This window comes from Orycteropus afer, unplaced genomic scaffold, assembly GCF_000298275.1.
Source record: "Orycteropus afer afer isolate SDZICR_OR568_19922 unplaced genomic scaffold, OryAfe1.0 scaffold00346, whole genome shotgun sequence".
NCBI classification, from domain to species: domain Eukaryota; kingdom Metazoa; phylum Chordata; class Mammalia; order Tubulidentata; family Orycteropodidae; genus Orycteropus; species Orycteropus afer.
The window spans coordinates 1,704,513-1,731,089 of NW_006921933.1; the positions used below are offsets into that span (position 1 = coordinate 1,704,513).

The window sequence follows — 26,577 nt, forward strand, 5'->3', positions numbered from 1 at the left end:
TAGATTTTCCGTAAATAAAAAAATACATACATATATATATAAACGGAAAACTGAGTATCTGCACTGTCATTAATATTACATACATACCAGTAAGTAAACTGCGAGAAGGCACCCACTGATTTTACGTATCAGAAAATTAAGTACCCAAATCTTAAGTGTAAGATTCTCGCATTCCAGCAAGGGAATAATCCCACATTTGCTAGGATTACCTACTACTACCCCATCTGCTAAGCATGTATGGAGCTAAAACATTAGAACACTGCATGGAACATCAAAAGACCTTTCTAAAATGGTGAGAAAAAAATCACGTGTCATGTATGTTTTTAAATAAACATGTTTCTAAATACTAAGCATTAACAGGTAGATCTCCAAAAGGAAATGGAAAGTTCACATTCAAGAAGCAAACCATGTGCCTAGTCACCAGCAGTACTGAGAAAACACAGGTGTCTCAGAGCTTCTGCTTTGAGAAAGACTTTCAACTCCAAAAAGTACCAATATGTTAGTTAATTAATTTGGACCCTATTCATTTAAAGAGGCTGAACTCACTGCATGTTGAAAAAACATTTTACAAAGCAAAATTAAAGATAAAAAGAACGCGCCGATTAAGGAATGAAAGGCTTCAGCATCCTAAAAGACCCCTTACATATTACAACTATTTCAGCAGCAATCATTCTTACCTAATTCAGCAGTGCCGTTTCCCTATGGACTTTTACTAGACAGCACATAATTTTAAGGATAAGTCTAGATACTGTGCATAATGTAACATTAAAAATGTTCCAAAACTCAAAAATTTCCCAATCTTTCGTCAATTTAAGCTGGTGTCTCCCCTCCCAAATCAGCGCAGAGGACCACAGAAGGACTACTATTTAAGAAAAGCAGCCAAAATGGCAATACAGTCTTAAAAATCAGTTCTCATATGTCACTGAATTTTGACTAAATTCCAAGGAAGCTATTCAAATTTATCAAGGCAGATGTATTAATTTTCCAGAATTTACCATTTAACTGAACAAATGAATTAAAACAAAGATGACAGAAATGAGGCACAAAACCATATATAGTAGTAGTATTTTACCTATATTTCAATCCGTTCTACTAAACACAATGCAATTTACATAAAAATAAATTAGGTACTCTAACTTTTCCCCAAAGGTCTTTAAATTTAGGACTTGCCATCAAGTCATATTTTTATATTTATATATTTTACATTGATATATTATCTATATATTTATAGAATCTAAATAAGACTCACATAAACAAAGTTCACAACGAATAGTACTTTATTTAACCAAAGGCATGTATTCTTCTATCGCCTTTAAAACCACATGGAAATTCAGTTTCAAATGATTCACCTTTTTCTTTTATGTTATAGTTATGAGTGCTACACTAAATCTTCACTTCCTAGTAAAAAGTGTCTTGGAGGAAGTACAGCACAAATGCTCCTTAGAAGCAAGAATGGCCAAACTTTGCCTCACCTACTTTGGTCATGTTATTAGGAGGGACCACCATTCCCTGGAGAATATCATCATGCTGGGTAAAGTTAGCAAAAAAAAAAAAAAAAAAAAACAGGGGAAGGCCCTCAACAAGAAGGACTGACCCAGTGGCTGTGATGATGGGCTCAAGCAGGGCAACGACTGTGAGGATGGTGCAGGACCTGGCAGTGTTTCATTCTGTTGTGCACAGGGTTGCTGTGAGTTCAAACAAACCGGTAGACACCGAACAATAGTGAAATCCAGGGGGTTCACACCCTGCCTTTCTTTGTCAATAGGATTCTCAATTGCCAAAGTATCAACTGCCCAAAGTCATCTCACAGACATGCCTTTCAGGCGCTCAGCATAAGGCCACCTGATGTTTCTGATAGAACTCGAAGATGCTTGGCATGTGAATGGAATGAATATTTACAGTGATTGAAAAGCAAGAATACACTACCTCTGAAGGTAGTGAGAGTACAGAGACTGAACACAAAAGAACAGCACCAATACCGTACTACAGCATAACTCTTCATTACATGCCATCAAAAAAGCATTTGGTACTCTTGCATACAAAATATGAAGAAACGGTTCCATTCAAAATGCATAAAAAAGGAAGACTTGTATACTAAGAGACATTAACTTCATTTATTTGGAAAAATAAATTTGCAACACATTTTATTTTTCCACAAAATGAGTCTAGTTCTCAACTAGAGATGATTTTACCCCCAGAGAATGTGTGGTAGATGTGCTACTGATCTGCGTCTAGTGGCTAAGGATGGCAGTAAACAGCCTCCGTGCACAGGGCCTCCTACAACAAAGAATTCTGGGGCAATGATGCCTAGGTTGAATGTGCTCTACAGAAAGGAAACCACAGCCCATGGGGCACAACAGTGATCCAATCACAAATCAGACAGTTGGGAAGTCATCCAAGAAAAAAAAAAACCACTAAGTATTTTCTAGCCTTTAACTCAACAGGATTTACTCAAACACCTAGTACCCTCATTCTATTGTGGCGGGAGCCCTGTTATCTGAGAGAGACTAGGGCAAGTTCCCACAACACTTACTTTTGTTGTCATTATGTGCATCACAGGCATTATACTTGCTAAAACATTCTTTGAAGCAGTGACCCTGAAAACTGAGTATATAAAAAAACAGTCTGGGAGGTTGCTAAAAATGGGATTTCTGTGTTTTACCCCCTAAGTTTCAGCAGACTTGAACCAGGGCCCAGGAATCTACAATTTTTTAACGAACTCTCCTCCCCCAGCACATAATCCACTGGGCACACTTGAGAAAAAATGTTCCACAGTATGGGGGATAGGAGGGGGCTGCCAGATCTTTGACTGTAAAGGGTCAAAATACTTACGTGATTTTACTTCCACATATCATCTCAATTGTATATTTTTATTTAGTTTTATTTACAGCCATTAAAAAAATATCAAAACCCTTCTTAGTGGGTCACACAAAGACAAAAATAGGAGGTGTGCCAGCACATGTACACAGATAAATTAAGAAAAATTACGTAAAAATAAAACGTTAGTTCCTCTTCACACTAGCCACACTTCAAAGGCTCAAAAGCCTTAGCTGTTAGTGGCTACCACACTGAACGGCATAGATACACGTTTCCAGACTCACAGCACAGTTTTACTGGCAGGACTGCTATAGAACCTTGCTCCTTAATCCTTGAGGAGCAGAATCAACTGTAGCTGGAAATTTGTTAGAAATGCAGGATCTAAGAACACACTCAGGCCTACACAATCAAAATCTGCCTTTTAACAAATTTTCTACGTGATATGCATGTATACCAAGGAGCTCTGGTGGCACAGTGCCTAAGGCATTTGACTACTAACTGGAAAGATGGCAGCTATGGAAGGAAGAGTGGGCAATCTACCTCAGTGTAGGATTTACAGCCTAGGACTCCCAAAGACATTTGGTATGAACTGGAATTGAATTGATGGCAGTAAGTCTGTTTTTTTTTTGGTTTTCCATGTATAGTGTAATTTGAGAGGCATCATTCTAGAAAATTCAAAGCCCTATAAAGCAAATCGAAAGCTCTAAGAAGACCTTTAGCAAAAGCTTTCTAAAACTGCTGCACCTGGATGGATTCTCGTAATCTTATTTAGGCACTGAAGAATTTCACAGCACACCTACAAAACACCTGGCTGGAAGCACATTCAGAAAATGCAGTACCAGAGAATAAAATCAGTATCTTGAAACAATGTAAAGTCTTAACTGCAACATTTAAGCGATCCCCTCCAATTCTCAGTTGAGTACATGGAACAAAACACACAAATACAATTTGTGTTCACTGGCAAAGTAAATAACTGGCTATGTTATCCTGATTGCAGAGCAGGTGTAATTCAAATCCACACCTTGGCCACCGTAAAATGACTACACACTACATACCACTCAGGGCTCCCTAAATCTCAGATTACAATTGCTAAATCTTACGATTCTAAAACTGCTTAACACTCTTAAGACAATCAACTATAATACAAACACCAGCGTTATGAAAACGTATTCCTGGAATATATTTATAAAGGGGTTATACAGTTTAGGTATAAATACAGTCAAGATGAACAATCACTTTAAAAGCTGGTAGAAGAAAAACACAGTTAATGTATGCTAAGTTCTATTAAGACCAAATAATGAAATAAGTAACTACAATACCTCTTGACCAGTTAAGAAGAGCAGAAGATCCCCTTCCTCCTCTTCACACATATGAATTTGGATCACTGTCCGAATGGCTGCTTCAAGATAATCTCTTTCAGGTTCCGGCGTATAGAAGATCTCAACAGGATGTGTACGTCCAGGAATAGTTAAGAGAGGACAGTTATCAAAGTAAATCTGGAATTTTCCTGCATCTAGAGTGGCACTCATAACTATAACCTGAAAGAAAAGGCAAATTACTTAAAGCTGCCTTCAAAGGGTTCTTACATGGTCTTACAGAAGGTAGAAAATACACATACACACACACGTATCAGCCATGAAGTCCATAAAAGTCTTCACACAAATAGTTATGAAAAAATCAAATTCAGAAAGGCTAAGTTATAGGAAGAGCTGAGCTATTTACATTAGAAAAAAATGAGAAATAAACCTTATAGCTAATAAATTGTAATATGGTTTCATAAAACAATACCTTAAAAATGAAAGTTTCCAAACTTACACAATATAGGAAAGGCTTGGTAAAAGACAACATTAATAAGTATTAAGTTTACTGCTATGCTTATTAAAAAAAAACAAAAAAAAACCAAAAAAACAAAACTTTACATGTGGGGGAAAAACAGTAAGGAAATGGGGGTGGGTGGGTGGGTGAAGAGATCAATAGACAAGATGTAAATTATTTCCCTTCCTCTAAATCATCTTTGATGAGCATGACTTCTTTTGAAAAATTTCTAAAATAAACAAGGGTTTTCTGTAACACTATAAGAAGTCACAGCAACAAAAGGTCACAAATGCACAGGGCTGCATGGTTGTACGTACAGTCACCCACCTTCCCTCTATGTAAATCACACATTTTATTTATTTATTTTGAAAGCTTACTCTTTAAAATAGGAGCTCTGGTAGCGTAATGCCTAAGGCACTTGACTGCTAACCAGAAGGCTGGTGGTTCAAACCCACTAGCCACTCATCAGAAGGAAGATGGGGCAATCTACTTCTGTAGTGATACTACCTCGGAAACCCAAGGAGGGGTCGCTATGAGTTGGCACATAACAACAACAACAACAACAACTCTTTAAAATGTGATTTCTATATAATAGTTCTACATTCAAGAATACAAAATTAAGTAAGTAGCCCTGCTGGCACAGTGATTAAGCACTCAGCTGGTAACTGAAAATTTCATAGTTCACATCCACCAGTCATGCCCTGGGAGAAAGATTTACAGCCTTGGAAATACTATGGAACAGTTTCACTCCATCTTATAGGGTTTCTGGTTTCTCTGATAATAGCAATTAACATATGCAAAGAAAAATGTAAATTTATTAAATTGATAGCATTATGAGATGGCTTAATAGGAAAGACGATTTACATATACAATAAAAAATAAAATAAAATAAAAACGTGATCCCTATTTTTACTTTCTAGTTTATCTCATCTCCTTTTCTAGGAAATACGTGTCTTTTTTTTTTAAAGTCATTTAGTTCCATCTCACTTTATCATGTTTGCACAATACCTGCTTTAGAATGAACTGTAAAGTTCTGTATCTGGGAGACTGTTACTATATTTATTATTTATTCAAGAATTATTTAATATGCTACTATAGGGAGTATGGCACATTGATAGATGATCTTTAAAAGTAAGTAAAACATATCATCTTAGCCCTCAAAGAGCTTATATACTTTTTGGGGAGAAAAAAAAAATTTCCTGAACAGTTAAAAGATACATAAGAAGTAAATAATAATAAAAGGGCTACTGAAGAAGGTATGATATGCTGAGAAGTGGTAAATATGAGTACAAGCCTAATTTAAACATTTGTAGACACTTCTTGTGTGCCACTTCAAATCTTGCTGACTCCCCCACTTTCTTCAGCCACACCTGTAATTTCCTCTTCCTCTAGGCTTCATATGGGTTCACTAGGCAGTGCCTCAACTCTAACTGTACCACATACTTCCCACTTCCTGCCCCAGGACTCGCCTGATGCTAATGCTGTAGTATGGGACAGCTCAGAAGGTCTCATATATAATTTAAACCAATAAAAATCTCCCCCATAAAACACTCTATCACAGAATTCTTCAAGTCTACTTTCAGGTGAGTATCTCAATAAAATCTCAACAGCTCATATAATTTAATCAATGATAGTACTCATTAGTTCTTCAAATATATTCTTCAAAAGCTTGAATTAAATTTTTATACATTTATGTTTTATAAAATATTTACATACTCTGACCTCAATTTTTTTTTTTTAAGGAGAACTTTTCTGCTCAATGCAGAGTCCTTCTGCAACATACATACCAACATGCCAACATGGGATGATGCATCTCATTAAGTTCCAATGAATGCTAAACATACAACAACAAAATCAAACAATGCAAGAGCTGGATAGACCCATGAAGGACAGAAATGTCAGAAAAAATTTATTCAATTTTAACCCATTACCAACACAACACTACTGACCAAGGTGTCAGTGGTTCAGAGGACAGGACCAAAGTAAGACAGAAGAATGAGCAAATGCATTTCTGGGGAGGTGCTTGTTCCCGGAGTAGTTATTGCTACTCCCCAGCATTATGAGTATGTGTGTGGGGACAAGCACATGAATTAGTAGTACAAAAACGTGATCCTTGAGAAGGAGACTTCTGGACTTACTGAAGGGTAGAGTAAGAAGCAAAGTTACAAAAACAGCATGCTACTGGACTGAAAAAGAACCGGGTACATTAAAATTGAGATTTGTATTTAAAATACATTACTAAAGAGCGGCAGAAGTATACTCAAAGTCCAGAATGAAGACACAGCAAAGCAGAACAGAAACAAAGAAAACCACCACCACAGGCACTCAATGGTTGCTTCTTTTTACAGTTGAAAAGGTAATGTACAGGTTCATGATTAGGGATCAGCCTGTATCCCCTGCATATTTTTACAAAATAGTTTATGAACTAAATAGGTAAAAGAAATCACTTCACCTTTAAATCTGATCTCTGTCTTACAACTTCCTTCAGAACACCCATGAGAATATCTGTAGCCAAGGTCCTTTCATGAGCCTCATCAAGAATTATCACACCATACCGTTCCAGGAGGGGATCATTCATAGCTTCACGAAGTAACATCCCATCAGTCATATACCTATATTCACAAAGAACATGTGGGTCAAGGATCATTTAGACCATTTAAAAACTAAACTTTGTAACATAAAAATAAAATGCTATAAATGTTAAACTTTTCCCCCAAAAACAAATACGCTTGCCATGAGTTGGAATAGACTTGATAGCATGGAGTGTGGTTTGGTTTTTTTATAGGAGCTCTGGTGGCATAGTGCCTGAGGCATCTGACTGCTAACTAGAAGGCTAGGAGTTCAAATCCATCCAATCCTCCGAAGGAAGATTTGAAAATCTGCTTCCATAGTGATACCGCCTCAGAAACCTAAAAAAGGGTCACTATGACTTGGATCTGACTCAATGCCAGTTTTTTTTTTTTTTTTTGGTAAATAAGCAATTGCAAAACTAAGCTTTGACCAAATTTTGTTAAGTGTATATAACAAATCATATATCACTCAATCTTGTCAAGTGTGACAATACTGAGAAAACACAATAAACCTGATTATGAAATATAACGACCACATGGTTTCACAAACATGCCCAGCCAAAAGTAGTCATTTAAATAGATGGATTTCAACAACAAATTTTAAAACAAACAAATATTCAACCTACAAAACAAAACTAAGAAATTATTTTAAGTTGCTTCATGACATCACACCACTAAAACATTACCACACGCAAATTAAAAGCCTTAATAACTCCCCCATATGATAAGTTAACAAGAGGCTTCTGGTTCAAAAGGCCTACAGAGCATGTGAGCCTACCATCTCTCCTTTCTTCTTCCCTAAGTCAATGAAATGAGTATAAAGAAGCACAAAAAGGGATCTATTCATTAAGGCACTGGGAATAACTGGGGTGGTATTTGCACTTTACAAATGATGACAAGTACAAGAATGATCAAAGAGAAATGGCATCAGATTGACTGAACCACGAGAGGGAAGCCAGGCTCACGGATGACTTAAGAGAAGGCAAGGCAGCTAATGTGGAACCCATGCAATAGTCGAAGGATGATTTGCAAAACGGCTATGTGCATCACTCATCTCCTCTCCAATCCACCCTACCGGCTGCTGTCACCAATACAAAAGGACTATCTTCAGCTTGGTGCCAGGACAAAACAGAGTGCCTTCAAACGCTGATGTCACAGTTCAGTCGGGTTAATAAAAACCCATGATTTTAATTAAAAATCTTAAGTCATCACTTACAGCTTCACCATGTGGGTACAAATTTCCAGGACTAATGTAATCCTTTGGGAGCTCTGGTAGCGTAGTGCCTAAGGCACTTGACTGCTAACCAGAAGGCTGGCGGTTCAAACCCACCAGTCACTCCTCGGAAGGAAGATGGGGCAATCTACTTCCGTAGCGATATTGCCTCGGAAACCCAAGGAGGGGTCACTATGAGTCGGGTCTGACTCGACGGTACATAAAAACAACAACAACAACAACAATGTAATCCTTTACAGACTAACACTTGATGTCTTAGCTAATGTCATCTGTTGGAGAAATACTTTCACCAAAGTGGGAATCTACAACAGAAGTGAATTCTCCTTTTTATTTCCCTTCAAGTTAATTCTAAAGACTTTTGGCAAACATCCATCTTTACTCCATTTGTAGGTCTTGTGCTTCTTTCTTCTTTAACCATATTTAAAAAAAATAAACTTTTAACTATATTTCTGGAATTAAAGACATTATCAGCTATAAGATTATTTTATGTAAAACCATGAAAGTAGAAAACATGGTAATTTAAACAATGACTCAATACCAATGCCTTAATGCTAGTCTAGTATAGTGTATGAATCAGCTACATTTTAGCCTTTAGCCACTTTGAAATCTTTGATCTGTTTGGAGGTATTTGGTAATTTCTCTTGCTTTCAGATGTACTACTAACATGAGATAGGCAATCTTTTTGTACAGCATCTCAGCAGCAAAACATAATAAAGTTTCACCCACTTGTGCTAAATCCCTTAGATCAACAAAACATTTGTTTGGTGTTTTGTTAAGGGGGGATAAAAAAGAAAAGAAATAGCCACTCAGTTTCTAGGCCTTTATGGATACATAATACCTAACTATTCATTTCACCTGGGAATTCTAGTGTAATCATTTTGAGGGCATTTAAATTAGCAAATAAACTCAATATGTAGTTCTATCAAAAAATGCCACAGGACTACCACCTCCATATTTTACTAGGTACCTTGTTAGTGATAGTGTTTTTCTAACTGTTTTGGAGCAGAAAACTAAAAAACCTGTTAGAAATACAAATTGTTAGGTCACCTCTCAGACCTAACTGAATCAGAAATTTTGCAGGTGAGACACTGCAATGTGTTTTAACAAGCTTCCAGTGATTCTGATGCATGCTAAAGTTTGAAAGGTACTAGTCCTCTTGGCAACAGGTCAATTAGTCTAAACTAATCAAGGGACAGTTTAAATCAAGGAGATGAGTAAAGCTGTAAAAATATCCTTGGACAATCACTAATTTTATATAGAAAGGAAAGAGACATTAGATAAGCAAAGCAATACTGAAGAAGAAAGACAAAGTAGGAGGCCCCACACTCCCAGATCTCAAAACCTACTATACAATCACAGTAGTCAAAACAGCCTGGTATTGGTACAACAAAAGACACACAGACCCGTGGAACAGAATTGAGAAGCCAGAAATAGATCCACTGACCTATGGTCAGCTGATTTTTGACAAAGGGCTAAAATCCATTACATGAGGAAGAGATGGTCTCTAACAAATGGTGCTCACAAAATTGGATATCCATCTGCAGAAAAATGAAAAAGATCCACACCTCACATCATACACAAAAACTAACTCCAGCTGAATCAAAGACTTGAATGTGAAACCTGAAACTATAAAGTTCCTCAATGAAAAAATAGAGGCAAATTTAAGGGCCCTAATCTATGGCATAAACAGACTATTAAGCGTAACTCCAAATACACAAACAGCAGAAGATAAACTAGATGAATGGGACCTTCTAAAAAATTACATTTTTATGTGCTTCAAAAGACTTCTCCAAGAGAGTAAAAAGACAATCCACAGATTGGGAAAAAACATTCAGCAATGATATATCTTTAAAATTTACAGAAAACACTAACACCTCAATAACAAAAACACAAACAAGCCACTTAATAAATGGGCAGAAGACATGAATAGACACTTCACCAAAGAGGATGTTCAGGCAGCCAACAAACACATGAAGAAATGTTCACGATCATTAGTCATTAGAGAGATGCAAATCAAAACAAAAATGAGATACCCTCTTGCCCCAGTACTAATAGCGAAGTTCAAAAGACAGAAAATAACAAATGCTGGTGATGATGTGGAAAGATTGGGACTCTCATACACTGCTGGTGGAACTGTAAAACGATACAATCACTGTGGAAAGAAGTATGGCAATTCCTTAAAATGTTGGAATTAGAAATACCATTTAATCCAGCAATCCCCTTACTAGGTACATATCCTAAAGAAGTGAGAACCAGGACAAGAACAGACAGATGCACACCCATGTTCACCATCGCATTATTTACAACAGCATAAAGACAGAAAACAACCTAGTTGCCCATCAACAGAAGAATGGATAAGCAAACTATGGCACATACACACAATGGAATACTATGCAACACTAAAGAATAACATACAATCTGCAAAATACTACGTAAGGTGGATGAACGTGGAGGACATTATGCTGAGTGAAGTAAGGCAATCACAAAAGGACAATTACTGTATTAGTTGATTATTATAAAAAGTCAAGGAAAGGTTTATATATAGAAGGAAACTTTCTTTGTTGATTATGGGGCGGGGGGGCCCCAGTGGAATAAAAAAAGGTTCAAGTTTCCAATCACCTATTTCAATGAATGGTGAAACAGACTATTAATAAATAAAATGATCCTAACAAAAGTGAGTAGTAACCTACTGAATCAAGCATTTGTTTCTAATGGGCACATAGTACAAGCCAATCATCAACTCTGATGCCAGCCAGCTGACATCACCGGTTCCAATTTGAACAGCGTATTCCAAGTTCCTGTTTCACAGACAAATCACAGAAAATGAGATCAGAAAGGTGGGTAAGATTTTTCCCAAGAAAAGCCAGATTAAAAAAAATAAAACTGAGTAAGACAAACTCTGTATTTATTTCTATCTTTAATGAGTGCCATTAAATTACTAATGCTCCAGTTACGAGTAATGAAAAAACTCTGTGTATGTGGGTGAGCTATCCCTAATAATTTTTATGTATTTTGGCATGGAGAGGGGAAGAAGAAGCGCACAATACAAAGTTGTACAATCAATCTCCTGAGTCTCTACCTCAAATCTTCCACCTTCCACAAAACTCCACACTGATCAAAGATATAAAACAAAAACAAATACTAGAACATACGGATTAAATTATTTAAAATAGTACTGGTCAGAGAATAATTTAAAACTTGGACATCATGAAAGGAGTTATCTCAAAAAATCAAATGTCTGCATGGCATAAAGAGTCACAAAAAAAGCCAAGAGGCAAAGGACAAATTGGGCAAAAATCACAACTTACATGAAATGCTCATACAAATTATAAGAAAAAGGACAACCAACCATACAAAGATGAACAAAGAATATGAACAGAAAATCAATTTCATCTCTATCCTGCAAATTTCTCCAAACATAACCTCTCTGAAATTGGGATGTATTTTCAAATGGCACCTTAAAAGTGGCTGTTAACCAGGCAGAAATCCTTCTGGAAAGTTGAGCAAAGGAGCACCATTTTTAGATTCCAAACAGTTACAACTGCCTCATAAATACATGTAAAGATACTCAAATCACAAAAATTCACACCAGAGTAAGATTCCATTTTTCACTTGTAAGTAACAAAAATTAAAACGTTTCACAAAGCTCATTTGTTGCTGAAGAGTGGTTAAAGCATCTATGGAGGGGCAATCTGCAACAGTCAACAAATTTTAAACATATCCTTTGATCCAACTAATTTCCCTTGTAGGGAATCCATTTCCCAAAAATATATATATACATCTGTAAACAAGGTACCCAGAGCAGCAACTGTTTCTAACAGCAAACACTGCATATCTGAAGATCTAAAAATAGTATTAAGTTAAATAAACTAGGGTAAAACCATAAATGCTATGCAGCCATTAAAAACAATGAAGTAGCTTTGTATTTATCGGTCTGGAACACTCTACCAGCAACCATGTAAGTGAAAGCAGCAAGATAAAGAACACTGTAATATTTTATGCTACCATGATGCTGAGGAGAGAAGTTTAATATGCATAAACATGGTAATTAAAAATATGCTACAGATATTCTATAAATATCACTAAAGAATTTATTAAGAGATTGCTTCCTGGAGCGGAACTCAGTGGTGGCTGAGGGAAAAAAGGAGGGAAACTTAATATTATCATTGTACAACATTTTGTATCTTTAAAATTCCCACCAAATAAAATGTGATGTAAGAGCAAGTAACAAATCTGTTTGGACACTGAATAAATTATTTTTAAGAAAAGTATGTGTACCTCACTTGCTATAAACAAGATTAAATAATGCTAAGACTGTATTTCTGTTTTTGTTCCTGTTATGTGCCATTGAGTCGGCCCCGACTCATAGCGACCTCCTTCCTTGGGTTTCCAAGGCAGTAGCACTACAGAAGTAGATTGCCCAACCTTCCTTCCAAGGAGTGGCTGGTGGGTTTGAACTGCCAGCCTTCTGGTTAGCAGTCAAAGTGCCTTAGGCACTATGCTTCAGAGTGCTCAGGCACCTGAATGTCTTGAAGCAGTACTGGTATAAATCCTGAGGTTAATCTGTTGTGAAAATCCTGGTTATGTAGTGCTATTCAAATACTGTTACAGTTTCACTGCCTTCGGAAGTATGGGCTTACCCTGGAGTAAGTAAATAGACAGAGAAATCAAAACAGTGCTTCTAAAGAATTCAAAGCTTGATTCAGAATGTATTTCTGGATATTGGTTTCCAAGATTATCTATTATAAACGGCTGGCACTGCTTAATCTGAGTCATTAGATTTACTGCTTTCCCTACCACCTAAAGAAAGCTTTACAAACACAAGAGAATTACATGGAGACAAGGAATGAGGAAGAATACCAAGGGACACCATGGTTAAGAACAATATTTGATGCAAGAGAAACCTGGTTTCAAAGTCCCTGCTTTCCACGGTGTCTAACTCTGAATAATTTCTTCAGCCTCTCTAACCCTCAATTTGTAAAATGAGAATAATACGGTAGCAAGTGTTTAAACAAAACAATGTATACAAAACAATACTCAAAACAATATATACAAAACAATATTCTAACTACCTGGTCCTTGGTAAAGAGTAAATAGAACTCATACTAACCTTTATGTAATTTTTTGAAATAATCTTTCCATATTGGCCATACTCACTTTAGCAGTATACTCACATTTCTGTTCTGTTACCCACCAGCTGGGTCAATGAAACTGTATTTGGCCAAAAATGATAGACTGAGTGCAAGAGAGAGTTGGGTATACAAGCCCTAAGTCACACGCTTCAGAATAACTTGAAAAACATGAGCCATATACACACAAAAAAATAATCTCATCTGATGAGACAACTATAAAAGACTTAAAGGGGCATGAATCCTAGAATTCCACTGAATTCTAGAACATCACCTGTGGTATCTTGCAAGTATCTGACGTTTAAATTCCACCTTAAGAAAAAACTAAACGTTTTAGAGCATAATTAACCAACTTTCTTTTCTTGGGGAGGGGGGTGTAAATAAGTATGTATTTACGAGTGTTCCCTCCCTACCTCTCCCAGCCCTGGTAACCAACAAAGAAACTTTCCTTTCATATTCAAACCTCTCTTGCCTTCTTACAATAACAGACTTGTTGTTTTGTTTGTTGCCGAGGCAGTATCACTAAGGAAGTAAATTGCCCCATCTTCCTTCCGAGGAATGACTGGTAGGTTTGAACCACCAGCCTTCTGGTTAGCAGTCAAGTGCCTTAGGCACTATGCTAGCAGAGCTTCTAATACAGTATTTGTCCTTCTGTGATTGACTTATTTCACTCAGCATAATGTCCTTCAATTTTATCCATGTTGCGAGTTGTTTTGCACATTCTACAATATTCTTTAGTGTTGCACAGTATTCCATTGTGTGTATGTACTATAGCTTGCTTATCCATTCTTTTGTTGATGGGCAACTAGGTTGTTTCCATCTTTTTGCTACTGTAAATAGTGCTGCAATGAACATGGGTGTGCATCTATTTGTTCTTGTCCTGGCTCTCACTTCTTTAGGATATATACCCAGTAATGGAATTGCTAGATCAAATGGTATTTCTAATTCCAACTTTTTAAGGAATAGCCACACTGCTTTCCACAGTAGTTATCATTTTACAATCCCACCAGCAGTGTACAAGAGTCCCAATCTTTCCACATTCTTGCCAGCATCTGTTATTTTCTGTCTTGTTGAACTTCACTATTAGAGCTGGGGCAAGAGGGTATGTTCGCTGTTTTGATTTGCATCTCTCTAATGACTAATGATCATGACCATTTCTTCATGTGTTTGTTGGCCGTTTGAATATCCTTTCTGGTGAAGTGTCTATTCATGTCTTCTGTCCATTTCTTAACTGGATTGTGTTTTTGTTGAGGTGTTGGAGTTGTCTATGAATTTTAGACTTAAGTCAGATATGCTATTGCCAAATATTTTTTCCCAATGTGCAGGTTCTCTTTTTACTCTTTTGGAGGAGTCTTTTGAAGCACATAATTTTTAGAAGGTCCCATTCATCTAGTTTTTCTTCTGCTGTTTGTGCATTTTGTGTTATGCTTGATAGTCTATTTAAGCCTATTAGACCAGGGCCCCTAAATCTGATCCTAGTTTTTCCTTGAGGAACTTCATAGTTTTAAGTTTCACATTTAAGTCTTTAATCCAGCTGGAGTACAGTGTGAGGTACACGTCTTGCTTTATTTTTCTGCAAATGATATCCAGTTTGGCAAGCACCATTTGTTAAAGAGACCACCTCTTCCTTATGTAATGGATTTCAGCCCTTTGTCAAAAATGAACTGACCATAGGTTGATGGGTCTATTTCTGGGTTCTCCATTCTGTTCCACTGGTCTATGTGTCTGTCACTGTACAAACACCAGGCAGTTTTACCTCCTACTTTGTTCTTCTTCTTCAATAGTGCTTTGCTTATCCAAGGTCTCTTTCTTTTCCATATAAAATTAGTGGTTGTTTTTTCCCATATCCTTAAAGAATGTTGATGGGATATGGATTGGGATTGAATTGAATGTATAGATTGCTTTGGGTAGTACTGACATTTTCACAATGTTCAATCTTCCTATCCATGAGCATGGTATGTTTGTACTTCCATTTATGTAGATCTCTTGTGGTTTTTTGAAATAGTGTTTTGTAGTTTCTTTTTTCATCAGTCTTTTGTGTTTCTGGTAAGATTTATTCCCAAGTATTTTTTTTTTTTTTTGGTGGCTATTGTAAATGGTATTGATTTCCTCATTTCCTTTTCATCAATCTCTTTGCTGGTGTAGAGGAATCCAACTGATTTTTAGATGTTGATCTTCTATCCTGCCACTCTGCTAAATCTCTCAATTAGTTCCAGTAGTTTCCGTGCTGGGTCTCTTGGGTTTTCTATGTATAGGATCACACCATCAGCAAATAGGGATAGTTAGACTTCTTCCTTACCATTCTGGATGCCTTTGATTTTCTTTTCTTGCCTTACTGCCCTGGCTAGAACTTCCAACACAGTGTTGAATAGAAGTAGTGATAGAGGGCATCCTTGTCTGGTTCCTGTTTGCAAGGTGACTGATGTTGGCTGTTAGTTTTGCATATATACCTTTTATTATGTTGAGGAATTTCCCTTCTATTCCTACTTTTCTGAGAATTTTCACTGGGAATGGATGTTGGATCTTATCAAATGCCTTTTCTGCATCAACTGATATGATCGTGTGGTTCTTTTCCTTTGTTTTATTTATGTGATGGATGATATTGATTGCTTTTCTAACGCTGACCATCCTTGCATACCTGGTATGAGCCTCACTTGGTCATAATGTATTATTTTTTGATATGTTGTTGGAGTCTACTGGCTAGGATTTCGTTGAAGATTTCTACATCTATATTTATGAGGGATATCGGTCTGTAGTTTTCCTTTTGAGTGATGTCTTTGCCTGGTTTTGTTATCAAGGTTATGCTTGCTTCATAAAATGAATTTGAGAGGATTCTATCCTTTTATATGTTTTGGAACAGTTTGAATAGAATTGGTGTCAGTTCTTTTCTGAAGGTTCGGCAGAATTCTCCAGTGAAACAGCTTTTTTGTTGTTAACATTTTAATGACCTGTTCAATTTCTTATTTTGTCCACATTACTTATTTCTGTGTAAAGCCCATTTCAGGATACTTTTTGAATCACAATAGTAAGGCCTAGAAGAATGACAACGTGAAAACAGCTTTAATCTACCAGGAGCTAACAGTAGAAGACAGGACTATAGCATAGTAATTTTACAAAACACAGTAGCTCTTTTTACTGCTAAACACGGTGAGCCTGAATATTCTACCCATTCTTTACAATGCCGACACCATGAAGTGGCCAATTACCAAAAAAAGGAAAATGATGTTTAAACATGCTCATAATTGAATGCTGGTATACTTATTCAATATTTAACAATAAAGTCATCATAAATTACCTTTCTCTGCCAAAACAATTTCCTCCAACTTCAATCACTTCTGTCTGCTCTAAGTCCGAAAAAGATAAACCCCTAGTGATTATCTCTTCTAGTATCTATTCATACAAGTTGGTTTATGATGAAGTCATTTACCTTTTCTAAGTAACCTGCCTATTTCTGGATTCATTACTCAGATTCAACACTAACTTTAAAAAGTCTTCTCTTCATGAACCAAAATGGCTAGCACAATCTCTCTCAATTTATATAGTTCTATTAAGTTATGCAGTGTATTCCACATGAACACAGTAACTAAAAAAAAAAAAAAAATTACCACTCAATATTAAGATCTCCTAAAGGACAGCCTATGTATAAACTCCTGGCCATTGTACAGAGATTGTATAGGCATATCCCAAGCTTAGACTATTTTACAACTTTAGCTTCCATGTGTATATCCAGAGTCCAGCAGAAGAATCAACTACGTCCCTGGTACAAACAGGTCATTTAAGATGGTACAATAAATTGTTCTGAATGTTAAATGAAGGTTGATGGCAACTTTGCTTTGAGGAAATCTATGGGCGCCATGTTTCCAACATATGCTCACTTCATGTCTGTGTCTCATTTTGGTAATGCTCACAACATTCTAAAGTTTTCTCATAATTTGCTTGAAGCCTTGGTTTTAATGCATTTCTAATACAACAAAGTAGGCAAAAAGCAAGCCAAAAGAGAAAACATCAAACCATATTTATAACAGGCATGACTTCATCATGCTCAGACAGCTGAAATGCTTAAGGCCAGGAGACAAACATATACAACTTTGTTTTGGGAAATAGCTAAAATACATTTGGTATGCCTCACAGCTAGGCATTTAACTCTTAGATGTCTATGAAATTAACAATGGGAGAAAAAAGACAACCAAATCAATTCTTTTTCAAAATACACCTTTTTTTCTTCAAGTTTTAAAGGAAATGTTCTTCCATTCTCACCCGAGAATTTACAGAATGCTATGAATGTGAAAATTCCATTAACAAGCATGATCATTTTGTAAGCTGTTGGTATTGTGTAAACAAAGAAAACATTCTGTAACTTTGCAAGTGAGCAAATATAAACACAAAAGTCAAGGTACATATAGACCTTTAAAAAATCAAGTTTACTTTCTATGAATTAACAATACCAAACAAAAATCCTTCCCCATTAAGTCAATTCCAACTCATACCAACCCTACAGGACAGAGTAGACAGAACTGTCCCAGAGGGCTGTAATCTTCATGGAAGAAGACTGCCAAAGCTTTTTCCCACGGAGCAGCTGGTAGGTCCCAACCAACAACCTTTTGGTTAATGGCAGAATGCTCAATCACTGCACCACCAGGACTCCTTTCATGAATTAACAAAAGCCAATAGAATTCTAGGGTGACTATAGTGATTTCTAAGTCCCTAGTAGGAACTGCTTTAAATGCTACATAATTACATTTATTCTTTAATACTATCCATTTCTAAGGGATCAGTAAAATTATCTTTACCTAACTCCAGTGCTACACTTAAATTAGAACAAAGCCTGGCACATAATAGATACTCAACAAATTAGTTCATAATTAATGTTCTTCAAAATACCACAGCCTATTTCCATCAAACCTTAAAAGAATATTTAGATTCATTTATTCATTTCATAGCATCAAGCCATGTCAAGGTTTAATTCAAGTTTAAAAACCTCCAAATTGTAATTAAATTGTTGTGTTAAAAGAAATTTTATTAGGTTAGTTTTGTTAGTTAACTGGCTAATATCATATTTTGCACATTGGGAACCTACCACCACTACCAGCAGCAGCAAGAGAAGCAATGTTTACTGAGTACCTCCTAGGTCCCATGAGTTATTCTAAGGCTTACAGACATATTAATGTGTACGATCTCTCATCTACCCTATGAGGAAAATATTATTATCAGTCCCATCTTCTGAAAAAGCAAACACAGGAAGGATAAGTAACACACCCAAGATCACAGCTAATAAGGGGCAGAGCAAGGATACAACTCAAGCACTGTGACCCTAGAGCCTGTTCCTTTTCATTCCCTTCTCATATATTTTAAACCAGTATCTTGGAAAACCTGTTGCTTCTCATGGCAGCTGGGAATCTGCTATGGCAATGCCTGGTTATTCTTCCAGTGTCAACCTTAAAGGTTCTATAGCGTCCAGTTTCTTTATATTAACAATGTCTGTTATCAGGCTCTGTTTGCTTAAAAACTTTTGGATTCCCTTTTATACTCCTATTTATCTTTTTGAGATTAAAAGATTCTGTAAATTTATCAACCAGATTGTGTGGAAGCAGCACTTCTTTTGCTGGTTTGTTCAAAAGTTCTCTCCCTCAATTTTACAAAGGGCAGTGAGTGCCCTGAAATCCAAGACCATTCATTCTTCTGTTGCTCAACTGCAGATTTCAACTATGCTCTCTCTTTGTCTTTACCTTTCCCAAATGAATTCCAACCTCTTTTAGTGTAACCTCCCATTAGGCTCCTTGGGCACTATCCTTTTAATTGCCTCCAGATAATCAAATTTTACTTTGAGAGGTCTGAGGAGCAAAAACACACCACTACTTTCTACAAGGGTAAATAATACCAGTTTGTTTTCAGAGTCATTCTTATAGATAGATGTACAGTAATTTGTTAACAACCTGGTAGGGCCCAGCAAAAAACAAGACCAATTGTCCTCAAAAAACATTCTATGAACTCCAGGCTAATTTCATCACTTGGCGTTCATAGTTCTCTAGTATAGATACTAGGTCTTTATTTAATTTGAAGAATCTTTAAAGATAAAAAAGTATCAAAGTATCTATGAAATATTTCTTAAATTTACCACACGCTCAGCTCTCCAACTAGGAAGAGTTTCATACTATTTACAGAGTTTGTGATGTGTGAAAGCTGTTTCCAAGCACTGCCTTTCTAGGAGTCTCACTCTACATTTTGTCATCCAGAAACCCTCCTGACTGACTCTTGTCTCCAAATGACTCTTATCTCCAACCTAAGTTTACTCCATTCTCAATCACCCACCCTCACCACCAGTGACATTTCCTTTAATAGTCAATCTGAGGGGCAGAACTTTGTCATAGGCTAAGATGACATTAAACAATTCCTCTCTTTACCTACACTTTCTTGTTTGCACTTCTAAAGTGGGGGCAAAAATATTATTTGCTCTTTTGAAAACCAACTGTTACATTCAAAAATTAAAATCAATGTTGAGATGCTCCATTTTCTCACAAACTAAGTAAAAGTTGATGAGATGAAATTTAACTCAATAATATATAAACTACCAAGGAAATTTTGCAATTTGCAGTCCACCAGAACTGTATTACACACTTTGATTACATATCAGAAATATAAATTACTTTTAAAATTATTCATGTCCTGACTTTCTAGAAGCTTGCCCTTAAGTTATATAGAGCATCTCAAGAAGGTGCCCAGTCTGACAGAGCTCACAGATACATGCCCTCTAAGAAAGACTTACAACCTTCATGGTTCCTAAACATTGCTCTTCAACAGGTCCTTAGCCTTTTGATAGATTCCAAAAATAAAACGGCTCTAATATCCCAAAGTGAAAGATTCAGAATACAAGGAAAACAACATGTATCAAATCACTCCAGCACTAAACCCAACCCCAAAACAAAAAAAAAATAAAAAAAAGAAGGAAATTTTTTTTTTTAAATGTAAAAACCACCCCCCTTTATTACTATGCTCAAGATTCATGTCAGCTCTCTGCTGTAGTACACGTTCAAGATGGAAGCAGTCACACCTGGCACAGGTGGAATTTCATACTCTGCTGCCCCTTCCATCTCATCACATTAAAAACAAGGCATGTTCTATTACAAGGCAAGTGTACAGATAAAGACACAAACCCCTGTCACAAAGTGTGTGGTATAGTCAGGCAACAGACAGACCTATCTTTGAGCATTCATTACTATGTCACAAACAAGTCCTTTAATATCTCAAAAAGTGACCTGGCATGGAACTGCTAACTTCCTCTAATAGTCAACTATTCAAATCAGTTTGATTCTTAAGAATTAAATAGTACTGTGCTTTCTCAAGTAAAAACTTTGATTTTTCCCTTCAAGAAAACAAAAGTTATCACCTCAGCCTGGAAAGCTCATCTTCTTGCACCCAAATCTCTATTCTCATTATCCATTACTTTCAATGCAGACTTTGACTTAAATGTGCCTTCAAAGAGAAGGAGATAGACACTGTGGGAGAGGGATCCAACAGATCTACCGACACAGGACCACAGTATTGGGTGACACCAGACTCAACTAGCACAATAAAATACAGTAAAAATCTTGTTCCACAACCTACACTGGTGAGTAGCAACTGGGGTCTTAAAAGCTTTCAAGCAGCCATCTAAGATGCAGCTTAATGGTCTCCTATCGTCAGACGCAAAGAAGAGTACAAAAAAAGAACCCAAGGACATTTGGAAGCAATCAATCCTAGGAATGATAGACCTCAAGACAGGAAGGACTAGATGGTGCCCAGCTACCAATGACAACTACTTGCGAAGTGATCAAAGCTGGAGATCCTGGGTAGAGTGTGAGGAAAAACACAGAACAAAATTCAAAAACACAATAATGACCAGAATTACTGGTCTGATGGAGTCTGGTAGGACCCCCAATACTATGGCCCTGGGATACACTTCGGGCCTAGAATAAAACTCACTCCCAAGAGCTGGCTCTTAGCCCAATAGTAAATAAGATATGCATGCAGACCACTCAACCCAGGGTGATGAACCCACATACTCTATGGCGATGCATCCCTTGCAGCAATTGACCACAGGGCACCATTCACATGGAGGAAATGCAGGGGACACAGGAGTGCATAACTATGAGGGGCTGGGGGGTGGTGTGTTTACTGGGCAAGGAGAGGAGGGGAGGAGTGTGGGTTAGGGTTGGTAATTGGGGAGTGAAACCAAATATACAGGATATGTTGAATGTAAAACACTCTGCTCTACAAACACACACCTAAAACAGAATAAGAATGAATGAATGAATGAGTGAATGAATAGAACAGAATAGAATACAAAACAAAACAAAAGAGAAGAAACAGAGTTCTGGTGACATAGTGGTTAAGTGGTTGGCTACCAACCAAAAAGTCATTGGTTTAAACCCACCAGCCACTCCACAGGAGTTGATGCAGTCTGCTTCTGTTAAAACCTTAGAAATTCTATAGGGCAATTCTACTCTGCCCTATAGTGCCATTATGAGTTGGAATGGGCTCAAAGGCATTACTTTTTTTTGTTTGTTTCTTCAAAAGATGTGGGACAAAACACTAGATTTGGACTTTTTCTATATGGGTCTTGAAAATACCTGAGCAATCAAGATACTTTCACTGTTTTCCAAAATAGGCAAGTAGGGGCCCACTCTAGCAGCAGACTTCAGAAAGGGAGGGGAGCATGATGGGGCCAATCATATGTATTTCTTGATTCATGCATACTTAACTATCAAGGCTCCAATCATGCATATGCATTGAGGTTCTAAGGACATGTAAGGGACTTGGGCCTTAAAGTTCTCTCTTTGGGACATCCTGAATTGATGAAACAAACCAAAAAAACCAAATTCGCTGTCGTCGGAGTCGACTCAACTCGACTCATCGTGACCCTTGCTAGCATTTCTGAGGTGATATCTCTATGGAAGTAGATTGCCGAGTCTTCCTGCCAAGGAACGGCTGGTGGGTTTGAACTGCCGCCAGCCTTCTGGTTAGCAGTCAAATGTCTTATGCACTATGCCACCAGAGCTCCTGAACTGGTACAACATCCATGAAAGGGACATTGTCCCTGGGAACAATGGAGCCCCTAAACCTAGAACTCTCCCAGATCTTGCCTTGTAGCCAGGAATTCTGTGAGCTATTGTAGAGAATTAACCAACCCACAAGGGGCAATGAGACTCTGACTTAGCTTGGGTTAGCTAATTCAGAGGAGAGCTACGCTGACAGTCATTAAGGACAGAGCCCTTATAGCTTGTGACCTTCCCCTAAAGGCCAGAGGAAGAGAGAGGAGCTGGCTGGTGTGAGTACAGAGAGATGTACAGACTTATAAGCCTTCTATTGGCACCCAATGACCTGGTCCCAGGTACCCAGGGAGGTTTTGACCTAACTCCAGGTGGTCAAAGAGAGGACGTGACACATAAGTGACTGGCGATGAGGAATGGAGATGTGGGAAGGTGAAGCCTGGGTCCATTTTCAGGCAGGAACTGGATTCACTGATCTTTGCCACACAGTTAGTGATAAAGGTAGGGTTTGCTCCTACCTGTATCCTTGCTCCTTTAACAGTGCAATTAATGACAGCACCACAAGTCAGGGTTCCCCAACTTCACTTTTCCAATCTAAAAGCATGAATTCACAAATTACACTTCCATGTAAACCCCAACATTCCCTTTCAGAAACCCTCTGTCAATTTGACATTTTATATGTTTGTATCTGCTTTATGAGGACACACTTACTTTTTACTACCATAACTTGCACTGTATAACACAGAACACAATTATTAACTGACTAAACGACTAAGCATTATTTGTATAAACAGTTAGATTGCTAATACTGAATTTTCTCAGTAATTATGCTGCTTAGGAAAAAAACAAAAATGGAATCATCACTTAAAGTAACAATAAAATTAGCTACCAAATAAAAAATGTCAAATAATGTATTTTTTCCACAGGTTAAGACTATCATATTGTTTTCTTCCTTAAAAACAAAACCGTCCGTCCCCTTTAAAATCTGAGGAAGAACAAATTCAACATCGGCTATAACACTAACTACAGTCCCTAAGGAATTTCACTACTAAGCAGAGGCTAGTAGTTCATACCCACCAGCCACTCCTTGGAAGGAAGACGGAGCAATCTACTTCAGTAGAGATACCGCCTTGGAAACCCAAGGAGGGATCGCTAAGAGTCAAACCAACTCAACAGCAATGAGTCTGGGTTTCTTTTGGTATAGACAAAGCACTTTCTAAAATCCACCATAAAGGTGCTACCAGCCATCTGATCCTGGATGTTAAAAACAAGCACCAGCCTCTTCTTCCTTATAGCAAAATGAATTAACATATATTCCAGAGCCTGTCATAAATACAGGAACTGTTCAGAGTAGTCTGTTCTTCTTGAGCAACCTCACTGTTGTTTTTTTCTCATGATTTCCATTCCTTTTAGCATATTAGTATATAGTAAATATACTAAAAGGGATGTTTCAGGAAAAAAAAAAGGGTGGGAGCAGGCAAACATACAACAAAATATAAGTACCATTTAGCAGTGGTGGCTTTGAAGACTACTGTGTCCACTGGACTGGGTAAGCATTTAAGGCTAACCATTTAATAGTATGCAACTTATACTAGGTCCTTTCTCTGCAAACAGCAAAATATCAGACCTAGAACCTAGAATTTATACAATAAAGCAGCACTTCTGTACCAACATGTGTCCCAAACACCAAAGAAATTATCTTTAGTTCTTTAATCTCTAGAGGAACAATCTAAAAAGATATACTAATTTAGTTAAAGTGCTCTCAAACATACTTCTTTCACTGGGAAACAAGTGTTTATTTTGTGCTTATTATATGTCGGATAGAATATAATGAGATTCTGAGTCTCTATTTACCATCCTTCTATGGTGAAAACTAAAGGCTTCTTTCTCCTGGCCACACAAGATACTCATGCATTTTTTAATCTATGTTATTAGGGAGTTAATGGAAGCTACTGATAGGTACCTGATGTGTTCACTATGCCTACTCAATTAACTATGTAAACTAATCTTCAGAGTGTTAAACCTTTAAGCTCTTTTTAACATCTGAAATCTCAGGTAATGAGGTGATAAATTACTATATAAAACATACATAAGCAATCATAAAACCCTGTAATCAATACAGCAGCATGTTCATTAGTTAAAACCATCACTGTTGTTAGCTGCCACTGAGTTGGCCTCTGACTCTTTGTAACTCCATGGACAAACAGGATCGGACCTGATCCACAGGATTTTCGTTGGCTGATTTCAGAAGCAGGTCACCAGGCATTCTTCCTAGTCTGTCTTAGACTGGAAGCTCCGCTGATGCCTACTAGCATCAAAACAACAAGCAAGCCTCCACTGACAGACAGGTGCTGACTGCACGTGAATTACATTGGTCTAGAATTAAACTTGATCTCCTGCATGGAAGATGAGACTTCTACCCACTAAATCACCTCCACTCTCAAAATGGACTGTCATCCAGTCCATTCTGATTCCTGACCACTGCATTCATGCAAACTAAATTGCTCCGTTGAGTTTTCCAGACTGTGATCTTTTGGTAAGCAGATTGTCAGGCCATTTTCGAGGTACCGCTAGGGTAGGTGAGTGAGGAATTTCAACTACCAACCTTTCAGCTAGTAATCAAGCACTTAACTACTATTGTTCTTGGGTCCAACTGAGTCATTTTCAACTCACAACAACCCCTTGTAATGAGCAGACCTGAGAAACAGCTTCCTAGCCTCTAATCTTTAGGGGAGCAGATGGCCAGGTCTTTCTCCCATGAGGCCGCTGGGTGGGTTCAAACTTTTGGTCAGCAGACAAGCACTTAACTATTAAAAATGAGAGCTCCTTTACCTACTATTATTAGCCCCCTAGTATCAAAGAGGAAAGAGTTAGCCTTGGGTTTTTTCCCTTTTTTTAAGTAACTCTGAGTAATCACACATCGTTGTTATATCATTAGAGAGTAGTAGGTTATCTCCCAGCTGTGTGGCAGATTGTGGAAGAAACCTCAATAAGATTACTCTTGTCCAGACTAAGCCTTTTAAAAAGGTTTAGTTATAATCTCTGGGAATCACAACTTCTGGGAATTCCATAAGAAAACATCACAATGCCAAAAATACTATCACTGTGTGCTATCTCATTATAAGCCACCTGCCATTCCCTATTCCAAACCAAAACCAAACTCACTGCTATCAAGCTGGATCCGGATCTGACTCATAGTGACCCCTCCCTGGGTTTCCAATGGAGCTCTGGTAGCGTAGTGCCTAAGACACTTGACTGCTAACCAGAAGGCTGGCAGTTCACACCCACCAGCCACTCCTGGGAAGGAAGATGGGGCAATCTATTTTGGTAGTGATACCACCTTGGAAACCCAAGGAGGGGTCGCTATGAGTCATGTCTGACTCAGGGCACATAACAACAACAACATCACTATTGAAACAGACTGCCCAGTCTTCCTTCTGAGAAGTGGCTGGTGGGTTCGAACCGCCAGCCTTCTTGTTAGCAGTCAAACTGTTAGCAGTCAAATGCCTTGGGCACTACACCACCAGAGCTCCTATTAAGTCCACTAAAATCTTTCACAAGCATTGATCTTTTCAGAACCTATCCTTTCTCTACTTCCTACCCACCCATACACACAGCCTCATACCTCATACAACTTTCTCACCTCCAAATTTCCAAATTCTATTTAACTGTGGCTTACCAAGAATAGTCAATACATAATATAACAAATGTGAGAATAAAATAATTGGTCCTCCTAAAGAACAGTAGAATGTATATCTTCATAACATTATTTGCTTTTTTAAATATAAAATCCTGAGCTATGGTTATTGGTTCCAGAATTTGTAGTGATGAAAATATAAAGTGGGGATGATTGCACAACACTGTAAATTAAGGTCACTGAACCGAACACTTAAATTAGTTAAATTAACACATTTTTGTTCTATATATACTTTACCACAATAAAAAATGAACTATAAAGTAACTGTTCTGTTGTTGTTGTTGTTGTT

At 37.4% G+C, this 26,577-nt stretch overlaps 1 protein-coding gene across 1 annotated transcript in view; it reads right to left on the reverse strand.

Moving 5' to 3' along the window:
• DHX15 (DEAH-box helicase 15) overlaps nt 1-26,577 on the reverse strand; it is a 69,855-nt gene that overhangs the window by 20,097 nt on the left and 23,181 nt on the right. Inside the window, exons 4-5 of the mRNA XM_007952560.2 lie at nt 7,085-7,244; nt 4,137-4,355 (exon numbers count right to left, since the gene is read on the reverse strand). Coding sequence (XP_007950751.1) covers nt 4,137-4,355; nt 7,085-7,244 — 379 coding nt within the window. The remainder of the gene's footprint in view (nt 1-4,136; nt 4,356-7,084; nt 7,245-26,577) is intronic.